The following is a 24,286-nucleotide window of genomic DNA, read 5'->3' as shown; positions in this document are numbered from 1 at the left end:
TAAGTGAATTAATTATTAAATACATTTAAAAAGCGAATAACGTAGGCTAATCAATTATAAAATACCGACGGTTAATTTGACTATGCTATTTGACTTTTTTTAAATTGCAAAGAGGAACATAGTTGAGCCAGGAAACAACTACCGAATTCATATGAAATCAGTGTTTTAAGTTTTCAAGTGGAAAAGGGGACCAAGGAAAACACAAAAGAAAGAAAGAAAGAAAAGCGTTTATATTTATATTTATATACATAAAATACTATGTTTTATTTATCGTCACGCGTTTGTTTTTGTAACCCGGAAGTGATCGTTTCTCCAGAACGTCTACTTCCGCCCGGATTGACAGCCGTGGATGATGGCGGCGGATTCTTCAACCGAGCTTCTTTTTATAGATACGTTTAAGCACCAGAGTGCAGAGGTAATGTTTCTCATGCCTCTACACACTCTCTCGTATTAAATGCAGGGCTCACTGAGCTGAAAATCCATATTAATCTAATCCGTGAGGTTTTGGAGAACGATGCTTAACTTCAGCGCTAATAGCGCATAATTGGCTAACGTTAGCGGTTGTGTTATGTTGATGTTATTGTGCTACAGTTCCACCACACACACTCGTAATTCTACTCACAGTTATGCACGAAGCCTGCATTAAACAAAATTCAGCTCGCACACCAGAAAAAGTTCACGCAGCTGCTTAATAATGCGCTCGTCGGCGGTTTGTTTGCAACTTAGCCAGGTTGCTAGCGCTAACTTTGTAGTCCGAGCTCACCTGGGTTCACCTCGCCGTGGACTCAGAACAGACAGATCTGGTGCTAATTATCGGCGTCTTTTTGTTTTCAGTTAACCAACGTGGATGTTGTGCGTTTCCCATGCGGGGTGCTGATCACGGAGGTGCGCGTGATTCCTCCCGGGATCAAGGCGCACAGCAACCTGCCCGACAGCAGAGCGTTTGGGTGAGAACAGCTTCGATACCTGCAGCTCTGCACCACGCAGAAAGTCTTTTAAACTGCAAGAAATGTGATCCGTCACTTTGTCTCTATAATGCATCAGGCTGGTGACGATTGCGTATTGAACATGGTTGTACATACTTGCATGAACCAGACCTGCTTTTCATTCATGACGGACCATCCACTTACTTGTGAATGTCTGACAGTGCGTTTGTCCTGATGTCATACAAAACCAAATGGGGTTTACCAAATGCGTATGCTCACATTAAAAAGTCAACAGTGATCTAGTTTCTCCAAGTCTCTTCTTGTAAATTGTGGCTCTGACTGTAACAGAAATGAATAACTTTAAAGAAGTGCTGTTTTTAAAGTTGATTTGTTGCAGACTATACTTTTCCTGCATTAGAATAGAATTAAACATAATGATTGTAAAAAAAAAAAAAAAAAAAAGAACTTTTCATATAGTCCTTTCAGGCAACTACTACAATACCTAGAGGTCTGTTGAACGTTGAGCCTGTGGAAGTGACATCACATTGCACTCTAGAGCCACATATTTATAGTAAAGCTAAAGACAGGCATAATCTAACAGGTACACTTTCATCCCAAGTGCAAACTGAGTCACATTAGTCTTTATCAGTAGATAGCAGCTGTCATTGTGAGTAAAAGTGGGATTGGTTACCACCTAAGGCAGGCTCACTGTCATTGCACTTGACGTATTGCTTCTGGGAGTTAAGATACCTGAGATGTATGTATGTGAGTGAGAAAGTGAGTGAGCTTGACACTTGAGCTGCATTGTTGAGTGTGTCCCGATTCTCACTGAGCCTGTTGAGCGATGTGTGATGTAATTTGCATTTTTTGAATGGATCTGGTGCTTAACTTACAAGCTGGACTTGTTTATGAATTTTAAGTTTAGTTTAGTTTAAGTTTTGAGTTTTAATGTCATGATGAAAGGTGTTAATAGTAAGTCTCTGGAGAAACTGTTGATGGTTTCAATGGGGACATTAAGTTTACCTCTGATTTTTACATTGATCAGCTGTTTGTTGACTTAATCCAATTGTGTGTCTAAGCATCGAGTTGGAGATTGTTGTCTGACAATAACTTGTATGCACATTGAGGAGAAAAATGACCAGTATGTTCTAGTTCAAGTTCAGTAGCGATGTCACATATTGGATCAGTGTATGTGAATTTAGATGCATAAAACCAGACATTACAGCCTTTGATGAGTAGAAAATGAACACACAATGAAATATTTGACAGGTGTTGTTAATATAGAGGCCACTAGTTATTTCCCATACCAAATAACAATCTTCAAGTTATAGTATTGAAGCTGACGCCTGATTGTTTTTGTTTCCAGGGAGACTTCACCTCATGCCTTCCAGTTGGAGCTGTTCTTCAATAATGTCACCAAACCCAACTGCCCTGCCTTCCACAGACTGGGCAGGTCTGATATGTTTCTATTCTCACCACTCTTCATTTTTTGCCTGTCATCATACAATTCATCTCTTCTCAGCTTGGTGCCTTTGCATTTCCTGGTCATGTCTCAAAAGTGCTTAATCTGCAGAAGTGTGTTTCACCAGTAGAACCAGTCACGGTAGCATCACACACACCTGTTCTGATAGACCTGGCCTGCTCCCACCCATATTCAGGTCTCTTTGTTCCCAAGCCGGCTAACTTGTCTCTCCAGAAACCCCACCTCAACTATGCCGATGCTCAGTGACAGAGACATGTAGAAGGCTCTGTGAAATGAACTGGAACGTTTGAGTCGATCGTGTTCATCCTCGCGTCATAATCACCAAGGTGTACACAGGAGCAGCAGGCCAGAAGCTTTTGTTCAGAAGTGCCAGTGGTGAAGGAGGCATTGAGAACCATAAACATGTCACACCCAGGTTATTACAGCACTGCCGGGAAAGCTGTTGGCATTATTTGATCTCAATGGTTCAGTTTAAAACCATTTCTATTTGTTAGGTAAAAATAAGTTATCAAAATCTAGTTTTACAAAAAATAATATTTCTAAACCATGATTCCTCTTTGTTAACTTTATTTTGTTTCTGAACAGTTGACTTGTGTGACTCCACTTAAGTGGAGGATGACTTTTAAAAATGTTCCAAAAAGCTTTTCACATTTTAAATGTAAAGTGACTCGCTTAAAGAAATGTGTGCTATAAAAGAGAAGAAAAAAGTTTAAAAAAGGCAGAAAAAAATAGGGCGTTGTGTGTGATACCACAGGTTGATGGGAGCACATTATCTCATGGTTATTTGGAGTGACATTAAAACCTCCTGCAGGGACTTAATCCCACCAAACTAGGGAGTTTGTAAGTAAACCAAGGTTTATAGTCAATGTCTATAAAGTAACCTGAAATCAGTGTGCTCACTCAGGATTGGGACAACGATGCACACAGAATATATTGACCATATAACAAACTGTAGGTGGCAACAGAGCGCCACCTGACTGCAATCCACCCGTGAAATGAGCTCACTGAAACTGATCTGGCCAAAAATCTGCATGACTTAATACACCCAAGTCTACTTTTAAAACGAAAAATAGTCTTTTGGGTTTCAAGACCGCCTGCTCTATAAACATTGCGGTTAAGCAGCATTTCATATTCCTACCTTCGATTTTAATCTATCCTTCTTCCCCCCCCCCCCCCCCCCTCATCCCCAGCCTGGAATATGATGAGAACAAGACCATTGTGTTCAGACCCAGTGGAAAGGTAAGTGGTCTGTCGCCGTCATCGGTGCTCTTTTTTTTTTTTTTTTTCTTTCTGCGCAGTTGTGCTTAAATGAGTCTGTCTGCGCTTGCAGGTGAACACAGATGGCCTGGTCCTGCGTGGCTGGTACACCGCTCTGACCATCGCCGTTTACGGTACGGCGGAACGACCACACGGCCACGACCACGACTCTCCCCCGCCTCCTCCGCCCCCACCGCCGCAGCAGCCCGGCGGGCTCAAGAGGATCGTTAAACAAGGTGAAACTGGTCAGATTGGTTCATATCAGATCCCCGAAAGTCACAAGTACGGATACTCTCTCCGATTTGATTATGGCGTCTAAAGGTTGCGCTGCTTTTGTTTACTTTCATAAGAATGGGAGAAAGATGACCAGTACAATGGCAGCCCGCCCCGGCCAGCACCCAGAGGGCCCCGAACTCCGCCTGGACCTCCACCCCCAGACGACGACGACGAAGAGCAGGTTCAAATGACAGGTGAGCACTTACCATCTGTTTGGAGACTCGACAAAGTTTGAGTTGAACTCAACCATTTAGATGTTGTAGAATGAAACTGTTATTTTAACATGTGAATTTTTATGACAACATATTAACACAGTGAGTTTTATTTAGTAATTTATTAATCACGGCAGCCTCTCTGTGAAGTGATAAATTGTTTTTTTTTTAAGCATTGTCCTTTTTTCACTCCCTAATGAATGATGTTTGTCTTATTTCAGTTTTAGCGTTCTCACTATATTAGTAATGCATTGAAATGCACTCTAAGCACACTTTCTAGTACCGAGTGTGCTACGGAGACGAGTCCTGAGATTGCATATGAAGCCGTGCCCCCGAGTGTTTGTTGACGGGACCGTGTGTTAAACTCCACAGTGGGCGTGGTTAAAGATGAGCCGAGCGAGGGCCGCGACGACTACCTGGAGGCCGTGTCGCCCGAGAGATCGCTGCCCGCCGACGAGCCGTACTCGGACGCCGAGCAAGAGGAGGAGGCCGAGGAGGAGGAGGAGGAGGAAGAGCAGGAGGAGGAAGAGGATGCGCGGACCGAGGGCAGCGTGCTGGAGGAAGAGGAGGAGGAGGAAGAGGAGGGTGAGGACGAGGAAGAGGAGATGGAGGAAGGTAGGGGAGTCCTTGTGTGAGAGTAGGATAGACTGCAATCCCAAATGGACTCTCAGCCCTGGTGGGGGGGGGGGCGGGGCGGGGGGCACGGGGAGCTGCGTCCATTTGGGACTGGGTGACAGTCGGAGAGAGTGTGTGCTCTGGCATGCTGCGTCCATCTCTGACCACTGGATGCTGCCAGCCCTCGGCTCGCAGCCCGGGTCAAGTCTGAAAGCTTATGAGTAACCGTCATAAGCTGTCATGGTGAGGTCGACGTGACGCCTCCCTGCGGCCATGGCTGAGCGTGTGCCGTAGTCCCATCATGCATGCCAAACTAACCCCGCATGTTTGGAGTGATGCTGCCATCTGGGAGGTTTGTGAGTGTGTGTGTGTGTGAGAAAAGGACTATGTAGTTTTCGCCGGCCTCCACATTCTCACTCATCTTCATACATATATTTTTAAACACGTTGTGGTCATGTAATTAAATAGTTCACTGTTGATTCATTTTGGAATTCTCCCCCCATTTTTCTTTTTTGTTCCTTTAGGTGATGATGGTTATGAGCAGATTTCTAGTGATGAGGACGACCTGGGTAATGGCGGCTTCAATCTCCCACCCTCGTTCGACATGGACTACACTCCTGAGGATCTTGCGTCTGTGCCGCCCGTCCAGTATGACCCATACGAACGAGAACTCAGACCCCTTCTCTACTTCACCCCTCCATACAAGACTCGCTTTGACACCCAGTTTGAGAAGGCCAGTGTGGAGGAACCCCGGGACGCTGGTGGGACCGAAGGAGCGCCTTGTGGAGACGAGGCGGAGGCCGTTGCTCAGCTGAAGGAACTGCTCTCTAGTATTGGTGACGACAGAGACGCTCACTGGGTCACTGCTCTGGAGGAGGCGCCTGGACTACTTACAAAAGGGCTGGCTCATTTGATTAAACAAGGAGAGCGAGAACTGGAGGAGCCTCTGAGAGTTTTAGTCAAATGGACCCTTCAGGCTCTCAGCATGGACGTTGCACTGAAGCAGCCCATCGCCCTGAACCTCAGGCAGCTAAAAGCCGGAGCCAAACTGGCGTCGTTCTTGGCAGAGTGTCCACAGAGCCTCACGGTGTTGCTGCGCGATGGGGCTCTGAGTACACTGCTGGAGCTGCTCCATAGAGACCACGTCTCCTCCACACTGAAGCTCAGTATCCTGAAAGCGCTGGATGCTCTGATCAGCGCTCCTGCTGGGGTGGAGGCGTTTCTACATTCAGGAGACTCGGACAAAAGTGGTTATCAGGTAGCCAAGCAACGTGGACAAACGTTACTTTTATTTTTGGCATTTTGATATAAACACAGTTTTCACTGACCTGACAGAACAACAGCTTGAAAGTACATGATGTATACAACTTAGTGATGCTGGACCTCAGATAAAAGGACTGATTTCCACCCTTTGCAGGAACAGATAATATAACCAAAAAAAAAAAAAAAACACCATACAAAGGAGGTGAAATATGTCATGATTCCTTTGCCTCATTCTAATTGGACCCTGTATGTTCCCTGCAGCGTCTCGTCCAGCTGTTCCTGCGAGATGAAACGGTGAGGGTCATCACAGCTGCAAATGCCATCTTGCAGAAGAGCCACATGTACGAGGTCCTCATTGACCTGCAGCACACGGCAGCAGCATGGAGCGAGCCCCAGCAGGTAAAGACGGCCACCTGGACGCCACACATTGTACGGACCGGTAGCTTTAGCTTAGTTTAGTTTTTTTGTCTTTTCGTGTAACCGTGGCGGACTGTCCACCCCACAGGAGGAGATGGAGGATGCGGAATGCCCGATGGAGGAGGAATTGTCACTAAGCTCCTCCCCGGTCAGCGAGGGGGAGCTGGACAGGATGGCCGAGGCCTTAGAAGAGCTGCATCACCTGTTGGAAACGGCCCCTCACTGCATGGTGCAGCCGCCTGGGAAAGCCTTCCCCACGACCTCCAGGATAACGGGACCGCAGGAGAGGGACAACCCGTACCCCACGCTGTACAGGTACACACTCTGACACAGAACCGCACATCTCACTTTGTTCCAGTTCCAATAAGTTTTTCTGACGTTCTGGCGCATTGATCGAACCTTCAACTTTCCAGGTACATGCATGCGCGTCGTTTCCTGGAGAGCACGACGGTGGTGCTGTCGGCGGCGGCCGCCGCCGGTCACCTCGGCGTCACCCAGGCCGTCCGGGAGATTCTGCGCTTCCTCTCGGCCACGCAGTCGGGCCTGCTCTTCCTCCTCGCGCAGCCCACGCCCACCAACCTGCTGCTGCGCGTGTTGGCCTCCATGGCGGACTCCGAGGGGGAGGAGAGCACGTTCGCCCGGGGGGGGGAGGGAGGACTCACGGGACCCGGGTTCGGTGAAGAAGGCTTCGGCGTGTGGCTCATGCAGGCACTGCACGCTCTGCAGGGCATCTCGGAGCTCATGAGCCACGTGGCCGCCGGTGGGGAGGGCGGCGCGGGACTGGAGGAGGGCGACATCGCAGAGGTCCTGGCAATGCTCCACGCAATCTACTTGATGACATTTACGCAGACCGGCCGGAGTGCCGTCGCCCACGTTTTCAGCCAGGAGAACAACTTGTCCTGTCTGGTGACCCTGCTCCAGCACCACAGCAAGGAAGGACAGGAGTACGGCTGGCTTTTCATCCAACATGCTTCTTTTTTACTGCTTTGAATCCAGTGTTATTCCACTTGCTTTTCTTTTTAACCCCCCCCTTTCTTTTTCAGTGAGGCCAAGGCTCGCAAAGCAGTGACGTATAACTACGCCTGTATGCTGGTTTTATTGGTGGTGCAGACATCAAATGAACTGCGGATGATGGAACAATATGCTGCTCCGCTGCTCACGTTGGCAAAGGCAGATGACACAAATGCCAAGTTACAGGGTGAATATCCCTAATCTCACATTCATGTTCTCGATCCTTGAGTTTTGTATCTCTGACAGACTTTTATTATTTCCTCAGAGCTCTGTAAATGGTTGGAGCCCCTCGAGAAGCTTCGCTTTGATATCGGAAGCAGTCCCAACCTCATCGACTACATCAAGCAGGTGCAGACCTTTTACCCAACAAACTTCCTGCCGAAGTGCAGCAACATTTCATAATGTTTGTTTATTTTGGATTTAGTTTACTTCGTCCTTCTGGGTTTCCCGGAGCCAATCCGAAGTTACTGCAGATTTACTTTCAGGAATATCTACATTTGTTCATTTCTCAGAGACGAGACGGCAGTGATAGATTTGTCTCTGACGTCTCGTTCAGGATGTGTGTTGACTCTTTCAGTGATGAGATCCGATATCACATACCCTCCAACGATAAAGTACTGTTTGGAAATGTGAGAGGTTAAGAAATGCTAATTTGACAGAAAGAATACAAATAAAACCGCCAGCCTTGTTTACATGGCGTTTCATAACTCTAAAAACCCTCATAAAAGTACAACTCGTATTCATAGGTCACACTCTCAGCTTCACAGCCTGATCTATTCCTGGACCTTGCGGCAATCAGAGAAACAATCTTCAAGAATGTGCAGCATCGCTGACGAGTCTGAACTGCTCCAGCATACACTGACTTTACGTCATCATTCACTCACGGCTATATGCAAATAAGTTTGCTGTACATCACTCTGAATGTGGTTCTCCCTCGACTTCAGAATGTGGAAAATGTGCTCACCGCCGAGGGAACCGGGCTGGTGACTGCTCTGAGAATCCTCTGTCACATCGCCTGCCCGCCTCCTGCCGTGGAAGGTAAACTGCAGCAAACCCAATTTCGGAAATGACGAGATGCAACGCATTAAATTAAGCACATTCCTCCTCTCACTGTCTCCGCAGGTCAGCAGAGGGACCTGAAGTGGAGCCTCGCAGCTGTGCAGCTGTTCTCTGGGGAGGGTCTGGACACGTGTGTGCGCGTCCTGCAAAAGTTGTGCAGCGTGCTGCTGCAGCCATGGCGCGTTCACGGACACATGGGGCCGACGCAGCAGCGCTGCATGATCCTCAGTATCTGTATCAGCACCCTCAGGCTTCTGCGCACCATGCTGACGGAGCTGCTCCGCGGCGGGGCGTTCCAGTTCAGGGACACTCGCGTAGCAAACGTGTTGGTGACGCTCCACATGATCGTGTGCTCCATCCCGGCGTCCGGACGCCTGGACGGCGAGGAGACCAGAGTGCAGGCCCTCATCGTGGATGTGCTGCTCACCTTTACGCAGGGTGTTAGTGAAGAGGTGTGTGTGTGTGTGAATCCCTCAGAGTGCTGCAGTGACTTGGCTTTAAGCAGAAATATGATTCACAATTTCCTCCCCCCCCCCCCGTGTCTCCTGCAGGTGACTCATACAGAAGAAACTCTGGCCAGCAACACGTGGTCTCTGATGCTGAAAGAGGTTTTGAGCTCACTACTCAAAGCCCCCGAGGGCGTCTTCTCGAGCCTCACGTTGCTGTCGGAACTCCTGCCTCTCCCACTGCCTATGCAGAGCACTCAGGTAATGTCGGCCACTTCCTTAATCCAGCCCCAATCTGGAGAACACGCACTCTGACGATGCCGTCTTTGTGTATATTCTGCCCACTCTTATGCATTAAATTCATATTTGAATCAAATTCCATCTGAATTGCTTTATTAGAGTGATACTCACTCCCCGGGATTCCGATGGCCCCAGTCAATGGCACAAATCAGCCTAAACATTGAGGGACTGTTTCCTTCCCCCAGGTGATATCAGTCCAAGATGTGGCAGTGGCCTTAAACACCAGGAAGCTGTGGAGCATGCACATCCGTGCGCAGTGGAAGGTGTTCTCCGAGGCGTTGAGGAGTGTGTGCGCCACCACCTGCCCTCCCCTTTTAGCCATGCTGAGGCGAGTGTGTGTCCAACTGGCAGACCTGTCTTCACCCACTGCCATACTCATCATGAAGAGCCTGCTGGAGATGCTGCTGGAGGAGCTGCAGCCGTAAGAACAGCGCACACACGTCCGTCACCACCACAGCTCAGGTGCTCTCCCGTGTTCAGTCGTGTTTGAAGCGCATATAAATCTTCTCACCGCAGGGCGGAGGGTAAAAGCGTGTGCTGGGCCCAGGCCTTGCGGCTGCTTTCTCTGATGGACGCCCTGGTGTCTCAGAGAGCTTGTAAGAGTGCAGTGCTGCACCTGCTGGCCGGGTTGGTGTCTGGAGACGAGCAACTGGCCGATCTGTTTCCCCTCCTCCTGTCTCTGTTGGTTACTCCAACTGATCACACCTTACAACAGCAACAAAGCAGTGAACTCGTGGGAACAATATTACAGTCACTGTGTGACCAGGTTAGGAACAAAAAATATTTAAAAAACAACTTATCAATTCCTTACAGGGTTTAAAAAAAACCCAAAAAAGGCCTGATGTTTCTACTTTTCATCTTCATCAGGACATTTCTCTGGTGGTGTCCCCGCCTGGTGAGACCTGTGTGTCAGAAGCTGAGCAGCTTACCAATGCACTTCCAGGGCGAGACATGATGTCATCGGTGTGTAATTCCCTGCTGGAGGTTTTGGGAACTGCAGACAGCAGCGTCCAGCTCCTCCTCACCTGCATCAGGACCGTGACCTTCCTCACCGAGCACGACTACGGACTCTATCATCTGAAAGTGTAAATTCTTCTTCACTGTCAGCTCATCACTGCCCCCTTCTACCATCTCGATCTTGATTTTTTTTTTTTGGTTGCTTTTTCTCTTTGTTCAGTGCTCTGAAAAAACACAGTGCGGGACTCTGCGCGCTTTTGAAGAGGCTGGTGTCTTCATTCAATAAAGACTCGGCAGTTCTGATTTCAGCTCTGCTCGACTTTCTCAGGCAGATACTCAACACAGAGACTATGGTGAGTACTGTTAGATGTTTTTTTATTCTGTTCAGTCTATTAGCGCTTCATTTACAAGAGGGCCTTCTTTAATCCAGTGCACCGACGAGGGCCCGGGGCCCAGCGAAGAGTCTGCCTTCACTCCTCCTCGCTTGCTGTCGGTCTCGGAGATGAAGGCTCTGCTGCAGTGGGAGGAGTCAGACACACATCCACTACCAGCTTTGGAAAAACAGCTCACGGTATAAGAGATGCACTTTCTTTTTGTTGTTGTTGTTGTTGTTGTTGTTGTTGTTCTCTTGCCATACTCAAGAGTTTTCTGCTCTCTTGGCGTTTTAACTCATTGTGCTTGTGTGTCACTTCAGAAACTATGTAAAGAAGATGATTCACTGGAAACCATGTTGGAGAACGTCATCTTCCTGAGGCAGACGTTGGAAACGGCCTCCGACTCGCCTCCGACCGCCGACACTGAGCCCACTCTCCCTGCGCCCGAGACACTCGGAGCGCAGTTTAATCACAGGTTTGACAAAGATTTTCCTGTGTGCATTTTGATAACTTCCATTTGTAATCTTTTTTCAACCCGGGGGGGTGGAAATGGAATAATTAACAACTTTGTGCAAGCATACTGGCTACTTTTGCACCCTTTAAGAACAGGAAGTCACAACTAAACCTGTTTCACATGAACTGAAGTGACTCACAAGAATAACCAAACCGCCTGATAAACCTGTTGCTTCTTTGGGGGTTTTTTTCCCTCCAGGACGGTGTTCATTTTGTCAGAAGCTCTGGATGAACAGCTCAAGGCTCTGTGGTTCTCACCTTTCCAGACTGACGATATAGAAGGAGATCTTGATATGGTAGGTGGTTGTATGTACGCACATACATCTTCCAGAATTATCCTGGTTGTGTGATAATCATTTTAACCCCCCCCCCATTTATAAAATCAAATAGATACATTGGTTTCTGCCCAAAGCTTTTTGTCTGCATCTGTACACGATAAACTGGTTCAGAGCGACGTGACTGTGAGCCCCGTGTGGCCGGTTCCCTGTGTGGCAGGTGAAAGTGGACCTGGTGGGTTTGGCTCAGGAGTGCTGTCCAGAACTGGACCTGAAGGCGGAGCTGGAACGCTCCTTCCTGTCCGAGCCGTCCTCCCCGGGTCACACCAAGGCCCCGAAAGGTTTCCGCCTGGGCAAACACAAACACGAGACCTTCATCACGTCAAGGTGATATCACGTCGTTTTGCTTTGCGCTCTTCTCGCCGTGAAGTCCGTTCGCTGACTTTCGTATCGTGCTCGTTATTTTCAGCGGGAATTCCGGCTACGTGGAGCCTGCCAAGAGAGCCCACATCATGGCGGTCCCCCGCGGCCGCGGCGGCCGGGGAGGGTTTGGACAGAACCTTTGCCGGCCCCACGACATCTTCCGACAGCGCAAACAGAACACTTCCCGTCCTCCCAGCATGCATGTGGACGACTTTGTTGCGGCGGAGTTCAAAGACATTGCGACCCCTCTGGGGCTTTTGCCTCCGAAGCGTCCGCCAAAGAGCGCCCCCAAACCCCCCACCAGAGGACTGTTCACTGGCAATCGGGGCAGAGCCACGTTCCACAGCCAGACCCGTTTCTTCACTCCTCCACAGCCAAAAGGTGTACTGCTGTCGGGTGAGTACAAAAAATACACCAACAAAAAAAAAAAAAGAAAGAAAGCAAACAAAGTTGAAGTGTACAGATCTCATATAATGAATTTGACTTTAACTATAGGAAAACTTTCCCATGTATTTAAACTTAAGATTCCCTGGTGGGGCAGTGGTGGACTAGAATTTAGATAAGCAAGGTTGTAATTGGATTTTGGTTGGTTCAATTCCCACCGTTGGCTCCCTGAGCCATTCCCCACACGGTGACTGATGCTCCTGCCCCATAGAGAAACTCGTGGAGTTTGCATGTTTTCCTCCTGTGTGGGTTTTCTTTGGATACTGAAGGTGTGTGAATGTGGTTGTCAGTCGGTGATCGTGAACTTTTGAAACCAAGCCTCCAGTTTGTACACAAGCACAGCTGGAAGCCCTCCGTTAACCAGTAGAGGGTGACAAAACCCTCTCCTTTGATTGTGCAGCCAACTACCCTCGGAGAGAAGGAGGCCGCGGTTCTTCGTGGAGCAGCCAAGTTCCTGCCGTCACTCACAGAGGAACGTACAGCGAGCCCCGCGGGGGCCAGAGCAACTTCACACGAGGGCCTCTGCCCTCCCGCCAACCCGCCGCAAGTACGTTGAGCACACACACACACACACACGTTCAATTTCCTGCAATTTGTCTGATCCAAACCTTAAAAATGCGTTGCTTCTTGTCCAGGTGCGTACCGGTTGGCTCCGCGGGACCGGGTGCCCCGGGGCCGGGGAGGCACGGGCCTGTCCTGGCTCAGCGGGGGAGGCGGAGCCGGCGGCGCCGGGGGAGGTGGCGGGGGAGTCGGGGGAGGAGGCGGGGGTAGAGGATCTCAGGGGAGCAAATTCAGCGGCGGCGGCGGGAGCGGAGGCGGGAGGGGCCGACACGTCCGCTCCTTCACCAGGTAAACTCACCTGGGAAATGACTGCAGCCTCCGATGGCAACAAATGGACCAATCAGGATATTGCATATATGCTGTCTCCATGGAAACATGGTAGTATGATGTAGTCACAACGACGTACAGACTGTGTTGATGTTTTGTTTTTGTTATGATGACTTGTGTACGGAGAATAAAGGAGACTGGGGCTGAGTTTACACCTTTGTTTTTCAATGTTCACATAGAAAAGGAACTTCCGTTTCCAGCAGGTCCCTTCCTTTCCTTCTCATGGATTATTTTCCTCACTTAGTCATTTCAAATGTTAAACTTTAGGTATATACAATCGGTGCGACTTCAGGGAAAGAGTACACAACATTAAAAGTGCTTCAAGCCTTTATCAGTTTAATCACTGTGCTATGGGAACGTGTGCTTTTTTGTGTTTCTTCCAAACCAAGTAAGTTAATGACACTGAGTGCAGTGTTTCAACAATGTATGTTCACCCTTTTGTATTGGCGAAGCATCTCTTGCTCCGAGTTCAGGCGGTGATTATTTTGATCTTGAAAATCTAAACGGATATAATAGTAACACCTTGGATGTTGACATGTCGTACATCTGCATCAACTGCAAATGGCAGCATGTCTATTTTAAAACGTACCATTTATTTTATTCAAGATTTAATTTGTTTGAGTTTCTAACTCAGTGGAGTGCATAAAGTTCAAACCGGGCTGGAATTAGATGATCGTAGTTGTGGCCTGTAGACGTACCTGCTGCAACAACAAGGGTAGCAAAGTATTAAAAAAAAAGAATTTAGATTTAACAATTTATTTGTTTAAGGAGACGACATGAAGCAAAATGCATCATTTCATCAGAAATTGCACAGACTTGGGACAAATATTCTTCACTTGTATTTAAATATCTTGAAGGAACAAACTTGTAAAATGTGCACAATGTATTAGGAAATATTTAAAGACTAAAATTGAAGATAATGGTTATATAAATGTTTTGTAGGAAACTGACCATTTTGTTAAAAGTTCTCATTTTAGAATCTCAGAGTCCAGAAGTGTTTTTTTATTCAAACAATGTAAACATTTGCATTAATGAGTTTATCCGGTTAAAGAAATGGATAATGAGCTGAGCATACAAAATGAAAACTCTTTCACAAGGGACATTTCTAATCTGGGACTAATTACACACAAAACTGCATTTAGAGCTCAGGCCATTTTTAAAATCCCCTAAGTTTGTCAAAAACTGCCAAAAAAAACCCCAACAACCTCAGAAGTGTCTGAATTACATTATTCAAACTTCCAAAATGTGCAAAAATAAGCAACATGGAGAAAAAAAACGGTGAGGATTTCAGTTGTTATACTCGTATCCAGCTCCGGTGAGTCTAGATGACCGTCACCTCCCGGCTTTTCCTCTTGATGCAGTCCAACGTCAGACTCCGGGTGCCCCCCTTACGCGCCCCCTCCGCAGGCTGGGGCGAAGGGGGCGGGGCCGAGTGCAGGGACAGACAGGAGGCGTGTAGAGAAGCTTCCCTGTGCTGCGGGTCCCTGCCGGCCCCCTGCTGCTCTCCCTGATGCTGCTGGTCCCGGGCCGCCGGCTCGGCGGGGGGCCGCGTCCCGGTGGGCTGCAGGTCTCGGAGCAGCTCCAGCAGCTCCCGCTTCTCCAGCTCCGCCTCGGCCAGCTCCTGCCTCCTCAGCCGCTCCGCTCCCAGCAGGGCACGCATGTCACACACCACCCGGGAGAGCTGAGCCTGCAGGAGGGGAGACGCCAGCAGGCAGTTCCACAGATGGAATCGTACTTGAATCAGGTCGAAGTTCTATTATTCGGAAAATACTCATTACAAAAAACCCTGGTATTAGTAGTAAAAGTATAAACTTCATTCAAATCCTGAAGGGAATTTACAATACTTTCAATTAAAGCACATTGCTCAAACATTGTGTATAGAAAATAACTGTGATGAACAAATGTAGACATAAATTAGGATTTTCATAAATTTGTCCGTCATAAGTAGCAACTTCTAGGAGTAAAGAAGTCGTTTACTGGCTGTGAACGGCACTGCGGTCTGGGTAAAACTACATAATTGTAAAATATAATCATGAGAACATTTCAAAGTATTTAATTACACCAATATAAGTATTTCTCATTTGTTACTTCCATCCTGATCACAATATTACCTGACATGAATAAAAAAAAAAAAGATTTAGTAATTGACAGATTTTCACCCAAACTTGAAGCGTTTGGTTATCAGGTGATTAACTCTGAAGAGAGCCTTCACTAAAAGTGACTTTTACAAACTTTACACTTTCCTGGTTCTTAACTTTCTTGATTACAAATTATTTTAAGTTGTCGGGACCTAAAAGTGGCTAAATGCCCGTGTGTGTGTGTGTGTGTGTGTGTGTGTGTGTGTGTGTGTGTGTGTGTGTGTGTGTGTGTGTGTGTGTGTGTGTACATAGAATATGTTTTTATCTTATTAGTCGTTGAAATAAAAAAAACAAATGCAGTAGCTCAAAATATATTTTTTCCCATCCAATCAGATGTTTTCCCTATTTTTTTAACCAGAGGCCAAAACTTATCACTAAATAAAAACAAAAAAAAGTACTTTGTGTAATGAGTGCAGAAATAACAAACACTGCCAGTGATATTCTTATTGTCATGATGCACCTGTTGCCTCAATGTTGTTTTGCAAATTCTTAAGTCAATCCAGTTTCTGAAGGAGTCACAGTGTTTGTATAAAAAAAGACTCAATAGAAACTTGCAAAGAGATGCGACAGAGGAGACGTCCAAACTTAAAATGACTACGGGATGTCAGACCTGCACTTCAGGGTCATGTTTACAGTATTAAAAGCACAAACACACACACACAGACAGAGTGAGGCTGACTCGTCACCTTGAGCTCCTCCACCTCGTTCTTCAGTTGCGACTCCTTCTGCACCATGTGTCTCCTCTGTGAGTCCAGCCGGGACTCCATCTCTCGTCTCACCTCGTCCATTTTGCACAGCATCTCCGCCCTGCAGCAAACACACACGCACACGCACAGAACATACAGAGGTGATGAGCTGCAGTTCAAACTGTGAAGCGGCTGCTCAAGGCAGACGGACTCACCGGAGCATCTCCACCTCGGAGCGCAGCTCCGCCACACAGTTGTGCTGCGACTGTTCGAGGGGGAGGAGAGTGTGACCGCAGCCGTTGGGACACTCTCTGCTGCGGAAGTTACACTCCGACAGGTGAGCCTCCAGACCCCGCCGCTCCACCTGAAGGGGACATCCTGAGGAGGAGCAGCGACTTCACGTCACGGTACTATTTCATTTGTACATGTTCACCACTGGACAAACCCTGTTGGTTTTTGAATTTCAGCGTCACAGGAACAAATGCAATTTATATCAGTTGACCTGAAGTTTTTTTAATGCTTGACTTGAATTGTCTTCTAGGACTTAATGTCTGACAGACATCTTCATGTTCAACTTGCTGCATTTGTTTCGTTACCTATGAATTAACATTTCGGTTGACTAACTTTTTAATAAATTTTTTTTTTAAACATCTTTCTATTTTACAACATAAAAAAACCCAGGACGGCATACATCATTAAGACAATTTTACTAAAGAAAACTTTGCTCACAGACATGCCTTTAAACCAAAGAGATGAAAAATAGAACAACACGAGTTTAGCAAACACTAGCAAAGAGCAAGCAGAGAAAATGGTCACTCAATCAATATGAAAGCATATAAGCAATTGGTCAATCCCAATTTTTAACACTAATATCCTTCTATTTTCATAGTGAATGAAAACAGAGCCGAAAAAAAACCTAGGTGGGATGAATGAAGAAGTCGTGATGCCTTGATGCTGCTTCGTATGAATGCCTCATTTTGAGTTTAATTCTGTCAAATTGTTCCCAGATCGCAGCAGTCAGACACATCAGACGTGATTAGTGACTGTAGTTTTGAGCACAGCAAAGAAAAAATAACCCCAAACAAACAAACAAACAAACACATTGCATGCTCACATTATGTCTCTTTACCTACCACAGTGGTAACACATGTACTCTCCACCTGCCAATAACAGGTCACACACACACACACACACACACACACACACACACACACACACACACACACACACACACACACACACACACACACACACACACACACACACACACACACACACACACACACACACACACACACACACACACACACACACACACACAGAGCTCAAACACACACCCTCATGGTACACAGTACGTGTGTATACATTCCGGGGTTTGAAGTGAGGTGCTCATTAAAGAGTGATGGGAAGTTGACCCCCAGCGCTCTCTGTACGAGGGCTGAGGGTCCCGTGAGGCCGCCCGTTCAGCGGGTACCGTCGCCGTGACGACAAAAGAGCCGCCTGCTGCTCAGCCACACAGCGGCCTCGTGTTACATTTGCATCACACAGATTCACACGCATAACTGTTCAACTTTAATGGAAAACCCCTGCAGACGCACGTCTTCTTCTGTTAGTGTGGAACCAGACCTCCAGCAGGTTTAGAGAACCGAAGTGCAAACACATTTTTTTTTTTAATCAACTGTTTCGTTCCTGTGTTTCAGTGCGTCTGACAAGTGATGACGGTCAGACATCACAAAGCTTCAAGTTTACTCATCTCATAGTGATCAGGTATCAGTCTTCCTTCATAGAGCACCTTTATAAGTCAAAGTGCCTCACAAGAGTACAAAGCATTAAACAGAAGTTTGCATGCAGTACAAACCTGTAAATAAATGTTCATGTGTACACGCATTACAAGACACAAATATCCTGAGAAATTCCATAAAACTAAATGGGGAGGATAATTCACGAGTGAGTCTGTTGGTTAAGAGAAGCCAAACAAAGTGACATATATAGATGCAACTGTATATAAATGACTGAAATACCAAATAAGTCTGTTTTCAATTTGCTATTTTAATGTAATGCAAATAATTCACATTATATATTCTGCAGTTTATCTATGAAATGCACTATAGAAGTTCCCCTCCAGCAAAGTTTTTGTTTTTTTGAATGTTGTGGATCAACTGCAGTGAACCCATTGTCATTACTGGGACTCAAAACAGAAGTTATTTCATCATGTCTAGATTTCACTATTGTATCATTGCATTGCTCACTTTGCATCATATTGTATCTAATGGAATCACAATGCTTCCTCCTATGCTCCTGTTTCATATTATATACTTCCATATTGAATATCGTATTGTTTTCTTCTCCATCCTAATGTTTTCTATTGTTCTGTCAACTACCAAATAACGCGAGACAAGGAAGATTTCCTGCTCGTGTCCGGCTGTCGTACCTGTGTTGGAGCAGGACACGAAGGCAAACTCACACTCGTCCTCATGTGCGTGCAGGCCCTCCAGGAGGCAGACCACCTCACAGCCCTGCTCCGCGTTCACACAGCGAATCTGCAGACGGTTCAGGTCATTGCGCATGTACCTGCCGGCAAATATCAAACACCAAGAACAGAACTGGATTCAGACTGTGGGTCCACGGTGCCGGTGACCATCGGTTGACGCTGTGCACGGACCTGTACAGAGGTTTGAGACTGCCCACATCCAGAGGCAGCCGGTCCTCGGGACAGGAGTGGTGATGGAGCAGCCAGCTGCTGATGCAGGAGCTGCAGAAGGCGTGTTCACAGGGTGCCTGGAGGGGGCGCTCCAACACGTCCCGGCACACGCAGCACAGCAGACCCTCGTTCACGTAGCCCACGAACCTCTCCAGATCGTAGCCCATCCTACAAACACACACACACACACACACACACACACACACACACACACACACACACACACACACACACACACACACACACACACACACACACACACACACACACACACACACACACACATGACGGTGAAAGTTGAGAAGTAAAGCCCCACAGAATTCAGTTTCTACGTTATTCCTACCTCAAGACTCTATTTGGACTTCATCCAAGTGTTCCTGACTCTTCCCTTCTGCAGATCTGGAGTCCACTTGCTCCTCCACAGGTGACCTTCCCCCCCTTGTTTTCCCAGCTACACTTGCCCTGCTCTCCTGGTGCCGTCTCCCAGCTCCATCAGGGCGAGGGTCTCCTCTCTATTAGAGCCCTCCCCTGCCTCCGGGAGAGCGTCTCTGTTGGAGAGGTCTCCGTGACAACACGGGCTCAGGATACAGGCAGGCAGCTGTCAGACGAGATCACATCAGATCAGAGGCGAGGGCAGAATTACAGCAGAAGAAACACTCAGTCAAAAAAAAAAAAGGAACAAAATTCTGCTGCAGTGTCATTCTCTGACTATCTAACCATTAAAGCTGTGCTGTGACATCGCCTGCAGAGATTACTACTGTCCTTCAACTGTTTAGTCTCTCTTAATGACCAGCCCTATCCTAGGTTTCTCCCTCTCTCTCTCTCTCTCTCTCTCTCTCTCTGAATGTAGGATTATCATGGATTACACTCTCTCTCCCTCCCTGATTGGATTACAGATGGCACAACATCAGATAGCACAAAAACACTAGAGTATAAAAATCAAAGAGCACACCAAATACTTGGACTTACGATGCTGGTCTCCATTGGGATGGATTATTTTGGCACGTATTAATATAATAATAATCCATTCCAAAGTTAGAAGTGTTGGCAAAAGTCTTTAATTTTCTTCTTTATGCAACTTTTTTATCATGTGTTATCGTTTATTACTTCAATTTGCTGGGAAAAAAAGCTGCTTCTTAACCCACAAATAACATTTCTCACGTAACTTATTTTTGACATTATCTTATATACCAAGCAAATAGTTTGATTAAACAAAATGCACATGCAGTTTTAACTAAAAGTAAAGAGAAGTGGAACGTGGCATTCTCGGACTGTTACATAGTCAAGAGCAGGCAGATATAATCCCACATGCAATCTGGAAACTTTTACTCGTAATCTTCTACTATCAAATAGTTCATCTCAATTTCAGTGATCTCACAGTATCTAACACTAGAAACTGTATTGTCAAAGTAAACGAGAATCTATAAATATTGCCTTATTGGCCATTTCTAATAGCTATACAAGCATATTTATACTTTTCACTAAGATAAGTCATTATCAATATAAGAGCATATTTGTTCACTATATAGGCTAAGTTTATTTGAGCAGGTTTACCTTGTAAGCTACTTGTTGTGATAATTGTAGTTTCTATTGTGTTTTCTATTGTATATTAGAAGAAAAGCATTGTTGTAACAACTTTAAAGATTTTTTTACATTGACATTATTGTAATTAGGTAATACTTTGGGGCACTTGCATAAATATGTGAATTTACTGATACTGCTTTAAAAATTACAAAACGGTAATGAGTAGGGCCACAATTTGAATATATCCTCAGATCTTTTTGTATGGGAGATGTGATTTGATAGAGATATGAATTAGATTGCTGCTACTTCCTAACCTATTACTTACCATTAAAAAATAAGCATTTCCTTTCCATTTCATACTAATATACTTTGTGAGAGGTTTTTGTAACGAGTACTCAGGACATGTAATAGTAGTTGTCCTGGTTGAGTTTATTATTATTATTGAGCTTTTTCGATCTCTGCCTTTCACCATTTAATATGCAAAAATATACCAAACCTACATATATATTAGTCTTACACTATTATTTCGCCTTGTGAATACATTCGACGTGATCTCAGTTAGGTAATCAAGGTCAGTGCATGAATAAATCAAAGTGTAAATGTTTATATTAAAAGTTACAAACGAAGATGTATATTCATATACAAACCGAATAAAGTGAAGTTTACATCCTCAGGAATGTTCACACTTTGGACACGCGCTCCAAACAAATGACAAGCGAATACCTTTTAGAGCGCTCCATTTATCACACAGCGATCACCGTATTGCTATATGTCTCGGGCGGTGTCACGACTATATTGAGAGATAAACGTTTACGTTGTAGCGGTATTAAAATCAAACACCCTCTTATTCTCAAGGCCACGCCCACAGCTGCCGGTTCCACCAATCAGGTTCTTGACAGCATTCAGCGGGAGAAACCGAAGCTGCTGGGAGAATCTCGAAGAAAAGATACACGGATAAACGCGTGGTTTCAGAGTTTTCTCACAGTTTACGAAGTGACATGTTTCCATCAAGTTTCTAGCTCCCCTCGGTACGTATAAGCGCGTTGTGTAACATGATCTCGTCTAACTTTACACCGTGTCAGACGCGTTAGCTTGTTAAGCTGGTTTGCTAGTAATCAGTAACCTGAGTCTAAACCGGAAGTCCCGATTAATTTAGCCTCAGAAACATTTCTTTCACGATGCCCCACATCAATATAAATTCATTTAAACAATCTTTACAATACTACCTATGGCGTCTACTGACACGATATACCCACTATACCAGACATAAAACAAAGTTTAATATGACGGTCTGATCTAAAAGTATGTCCAATGTGTGATTGAAGAAAATGTCATCAGTTTGACTTGAACAGAAGCCACATGCAAACATATGAAGGTGTCTGTTTTGTTTGGAGATGCTCTATTAAATAGCACAAAATGTATTATTATTGTGGAAGAATTAAGTTACAAGATAATTAAACCCACGTGTGTGTCTTATAACTGAACTCACTCTTCTATATTTATAATGAATCAAAGTGGAAACGGATTTCATTGTGTATTAAAACATCTTAGGTTGTTTCTGTGGTTGTGATTTTGTCAGTGTGATTTTATCAATCAGCCTGGACTGCACTGCAGAGCTGACAAGAATATTAAGTGTGTGTCAATGGCTAATATTTTCCTGTGTCTTCCTATTCACTCCTGCAGGACAAAGCCTTTTGTGTGTTCTCACTGTAAAATGAGGCGTTCAGGAGCTCCCAGCCAGCTGCTGGGTAATGCCATGAAAAAGCCTCGATTTGTGCCACCTGGAGCTTCTGCTGCACTTCCTGGATCGAAGCCTCTGGATTCTAATCCTGCTGCAAGCAATGCACTGCATAAGGTATGTTTTTCAAACCTTGCAACAAAGTGTATATATGGCCTGATGTGACCTGCCTCACTTGGGTCTTCGTTTAAATCACTTTTAAAGCTTTACTCTTATTTTCATCTCTTCTGAAACTCTTCCTTCAGCTGCACTGATGATGATGTACTGTATTTTATATTCGATTTTTGTGGATGGATCATAATCTAAGTGACGTTAGCTTTTAGTAGGCAATTTATACATTCTTTTATGTGCATATTTTGATTGATTGTGTGAATTCAAACCACTAATATCATTGCTGGTTCATAACTTACTTTTATTTTTATTGTAATACACTTTGCAATGCCTGTTTTTTTTTTTTTTTAAATGCTTAACATTAAAAAAAAAAAAACCTTCTGTTATTTTGAAGGTCCAGAGAAGTTTTGCACCCGCAGTTGTGGAGAAAACTACATGTAACGTCCAGCCCAAAGCTCCCAAGACTGCTCCCACTCTGTCCAGGGCTCTGGCTCGTGTTCTCGGTGCAACAGAGAGTAAAGAAAATGAGACAAATCATCAAAATAATTTGTTGGAAGACGATATGATGACAGGTAAGACACAAAGATTTAAAATTCATTTCTCCAAGTAAAGGAAGGGCACGGGTCACCAGTCCATCACAGAGCAAACACACAGACGGTCACTCATGCTCACATTTTCACCGGGGGCAGTTTCGGGTTAGCAATTAGCCTTATTGGAGGTTTTTCAACTGTGTGAGGAAATCCACATGAGGAGACTGTAAATTCCATCCTTGGACCTTACTGCTATGAGACGGAGTGTTAACTACTGTATCTGAATTTTTACTGCATTTCATATCAAAAAGCAAAAAACTACAAATTGAATCGAAGCTGCTTCATGAGGGTATTTATAGAGTTTTCATTGAATATGCACTTTGGGAAAACAATCAGTGGAAAATGGATTTAATCAAAAATCCAAATCCTGATGTTCAATGATAATTTTTTGCGCAGGTGTACAATTCATATGCGACTACCTTTAGGTACAAAGTGTAAGTGACCCACATCCACAGAAGGAGATGTAATGTCACATTGCTGCATTTGCATAAAAAAAACTGCATATAACATCTTTTTCATTGAAATTGATTGAAAAATTGGGGTTATTTTGCTTTGCAAGAGCTTGGTGTCTCAGACACAAGGGAAATACAGTATAATGGATGTGATGTGCTCATGGCAGTGACTTGTTGATCATACCGGGGGAATGGGAAGCCAGCTACTGGTGTGAAGCCAGTGAGCCTGGACATGTGTGAGGAAACTGTTGATAGAACTGTCACTGAAAAGCTCCACGATGATATACTGTGTGCAGTTTCCTGTTATCGGTGTTTATTTTTTAAATAATAATATTCATGTCTTCGCTACAAACAAGGACTTACTTTACAAAAACAGTTTTTTTTTCATCAAAGTAAATAAGTTGCACAAACTGACATGTAAATCAATTTCATTGTTGTGAAATCAGAGCAGATACAAATATTATGAAATAATGAAAGAAAGAAAAAAAACCATATATATTTAAAAAGCACATATTAATAATGGGATGATATTTTTATCTATGATTCCTTAAAGTAGAGCTACTTTCTTGAAAATGTTGATGTGGACTCTTTAATCCACTCACAGACTCTTTAAGACAAACGTTTACATCAGACTAAGACTATGTGGGGTTTATACACAAAGACTCTTAATCCTGACTGGTGTCTTGAAGCAGATTTGTCAAAGTGTATATATATATTTTTTTTTTAACACTTCAGACTCATTGAACTCAACTCAAATTATTTTAGGTATACATGGACTCTTCAACCTGGAAATGTTAAACATGGGACCAAAACAGGTCAAGTCTAAAAAAAATGGCAAAGAAAATATTGACTAGAAGTCTTCAATTAAAGTTGCTTATTTATATTCCGGGATTTGGTGCTTTATTAACTGTTGAAACCAGCCAAGAATTAAATGATGCACTAAAAGCTAATTGCTTCCAAAGTGTCACCAGCAACACTGAGGAGAAATATCTAAAATTCCTGTATAAAGGATGCAATGGAGGACCTTTTTAACATTTCATTATATTTTATATCAGAACACATTGTTAAAGAGACCAGAAGAGAAAATTATTTATTTTATTAATCCCAGTGAGAAATTCTTGACAGCATTGCTTCAGACAGAATAAAACACATAAGCAATACAATAGTTAGTTCAGACAACTGTATTTATCCAAGAAGGGGCAATTCA

At 44.9% G+C, this 24,286-nt stretch overlaps 2 protein-coding genes across 3 annotated transcripts; one reads left to right on the top strand and one right to left on the bottom strand.

The window, feature by feature from the left end:
- The first annotated feature begins 328 nt into the window (after positions 1-328).
- On the top strand, positions 329-13,291 carry virma (vir like m6A methyltransferase associated). Of its 2 annotated transcripts, none has more exons than XM_080500409.1 (27): positions 329-415; positions 835-947; positions 2,293-2,379; positions 3,600-3,648; positions 3,740-3,902; positions 4,017-4,136; positions 4,527-4,739; positions 5,294-6,027; positions 6,294-6,431; positions 6,538-6,764; positions 6,863-7,393; positions 7,493-7,647; positions 7,726-7,808; positions 8,405-8,498; positions 8,583-8,971; positions 9,071-9,226; positions 9,451-9,686; positions 9,782-10,031; positions 10,133-10,350; positions 10,443-10,575; positions 10,653-10,793; positions 10,917-11,071; positions 11,309-11,405; positions 11,605-11,771; positions 11,854-12,203; positions 12,652-12,798; positions 12,887-13,291. In XM_080500409.1, exons 1-27 carry the CDS (start codon positions 350-352, stop codon positions 13,102-13,104), a joined length of 5,430 nt encoding a protein of 1,809 aa, XP_080356535.1. In that variant the 5' UTR covers positions 329-349; the 3' UTR covers positions 13,105-13,291. The 2 variants fall into 2 exon arrangements, with proteins under 2 accessions (XP_080356535.1, XP_080356534.1); XM_080500408.1 differs by having other exon boundaries at positions 4,527-4,769.
- A 1,169-nt stretch (positions 13,292-14,460) lies between these two features.
- rnf41l (ring finger protein 41, like) lies at positions 14,461-18,831 on the bottom strand (the record flags this gene model as incomplete). Its single annotated transcript, XM_080501641.1, has 6 exons — positions 14,461-14,826; positions 15,964-16,084; positions 16,179-16,341; positions 17,097-17,123; positions 18,395-18,534; positions 18,626-18,831. 6 exons carry the CDS (start codon positions 18,829-18,831, stop codon positions 14,461-14,463), a joined length of 1,023 nt encoding a protein of 340 aa, XP_080357767.1.
- Positions 18,832-24,286: the final 5,455 nt, after the last annotated feature.

The sequence above is a fragment of the Blennius ocellaris genome (genome assembly GCF_963422515.1).
Source record: "Blennius ocellaris genome assembly, chromosome: 8".
NCBI lineage: Eukaryota > Metazoa > Chordata > Actinopteri > Blenniiformes > Blenniidae > Blennius > Blennius ocellaris.
The sequence above is the reverse complement of the archived record's forward strand: the minus strand, read 5'-3'. Positions and strand labels throughout refer to the sequence as shown.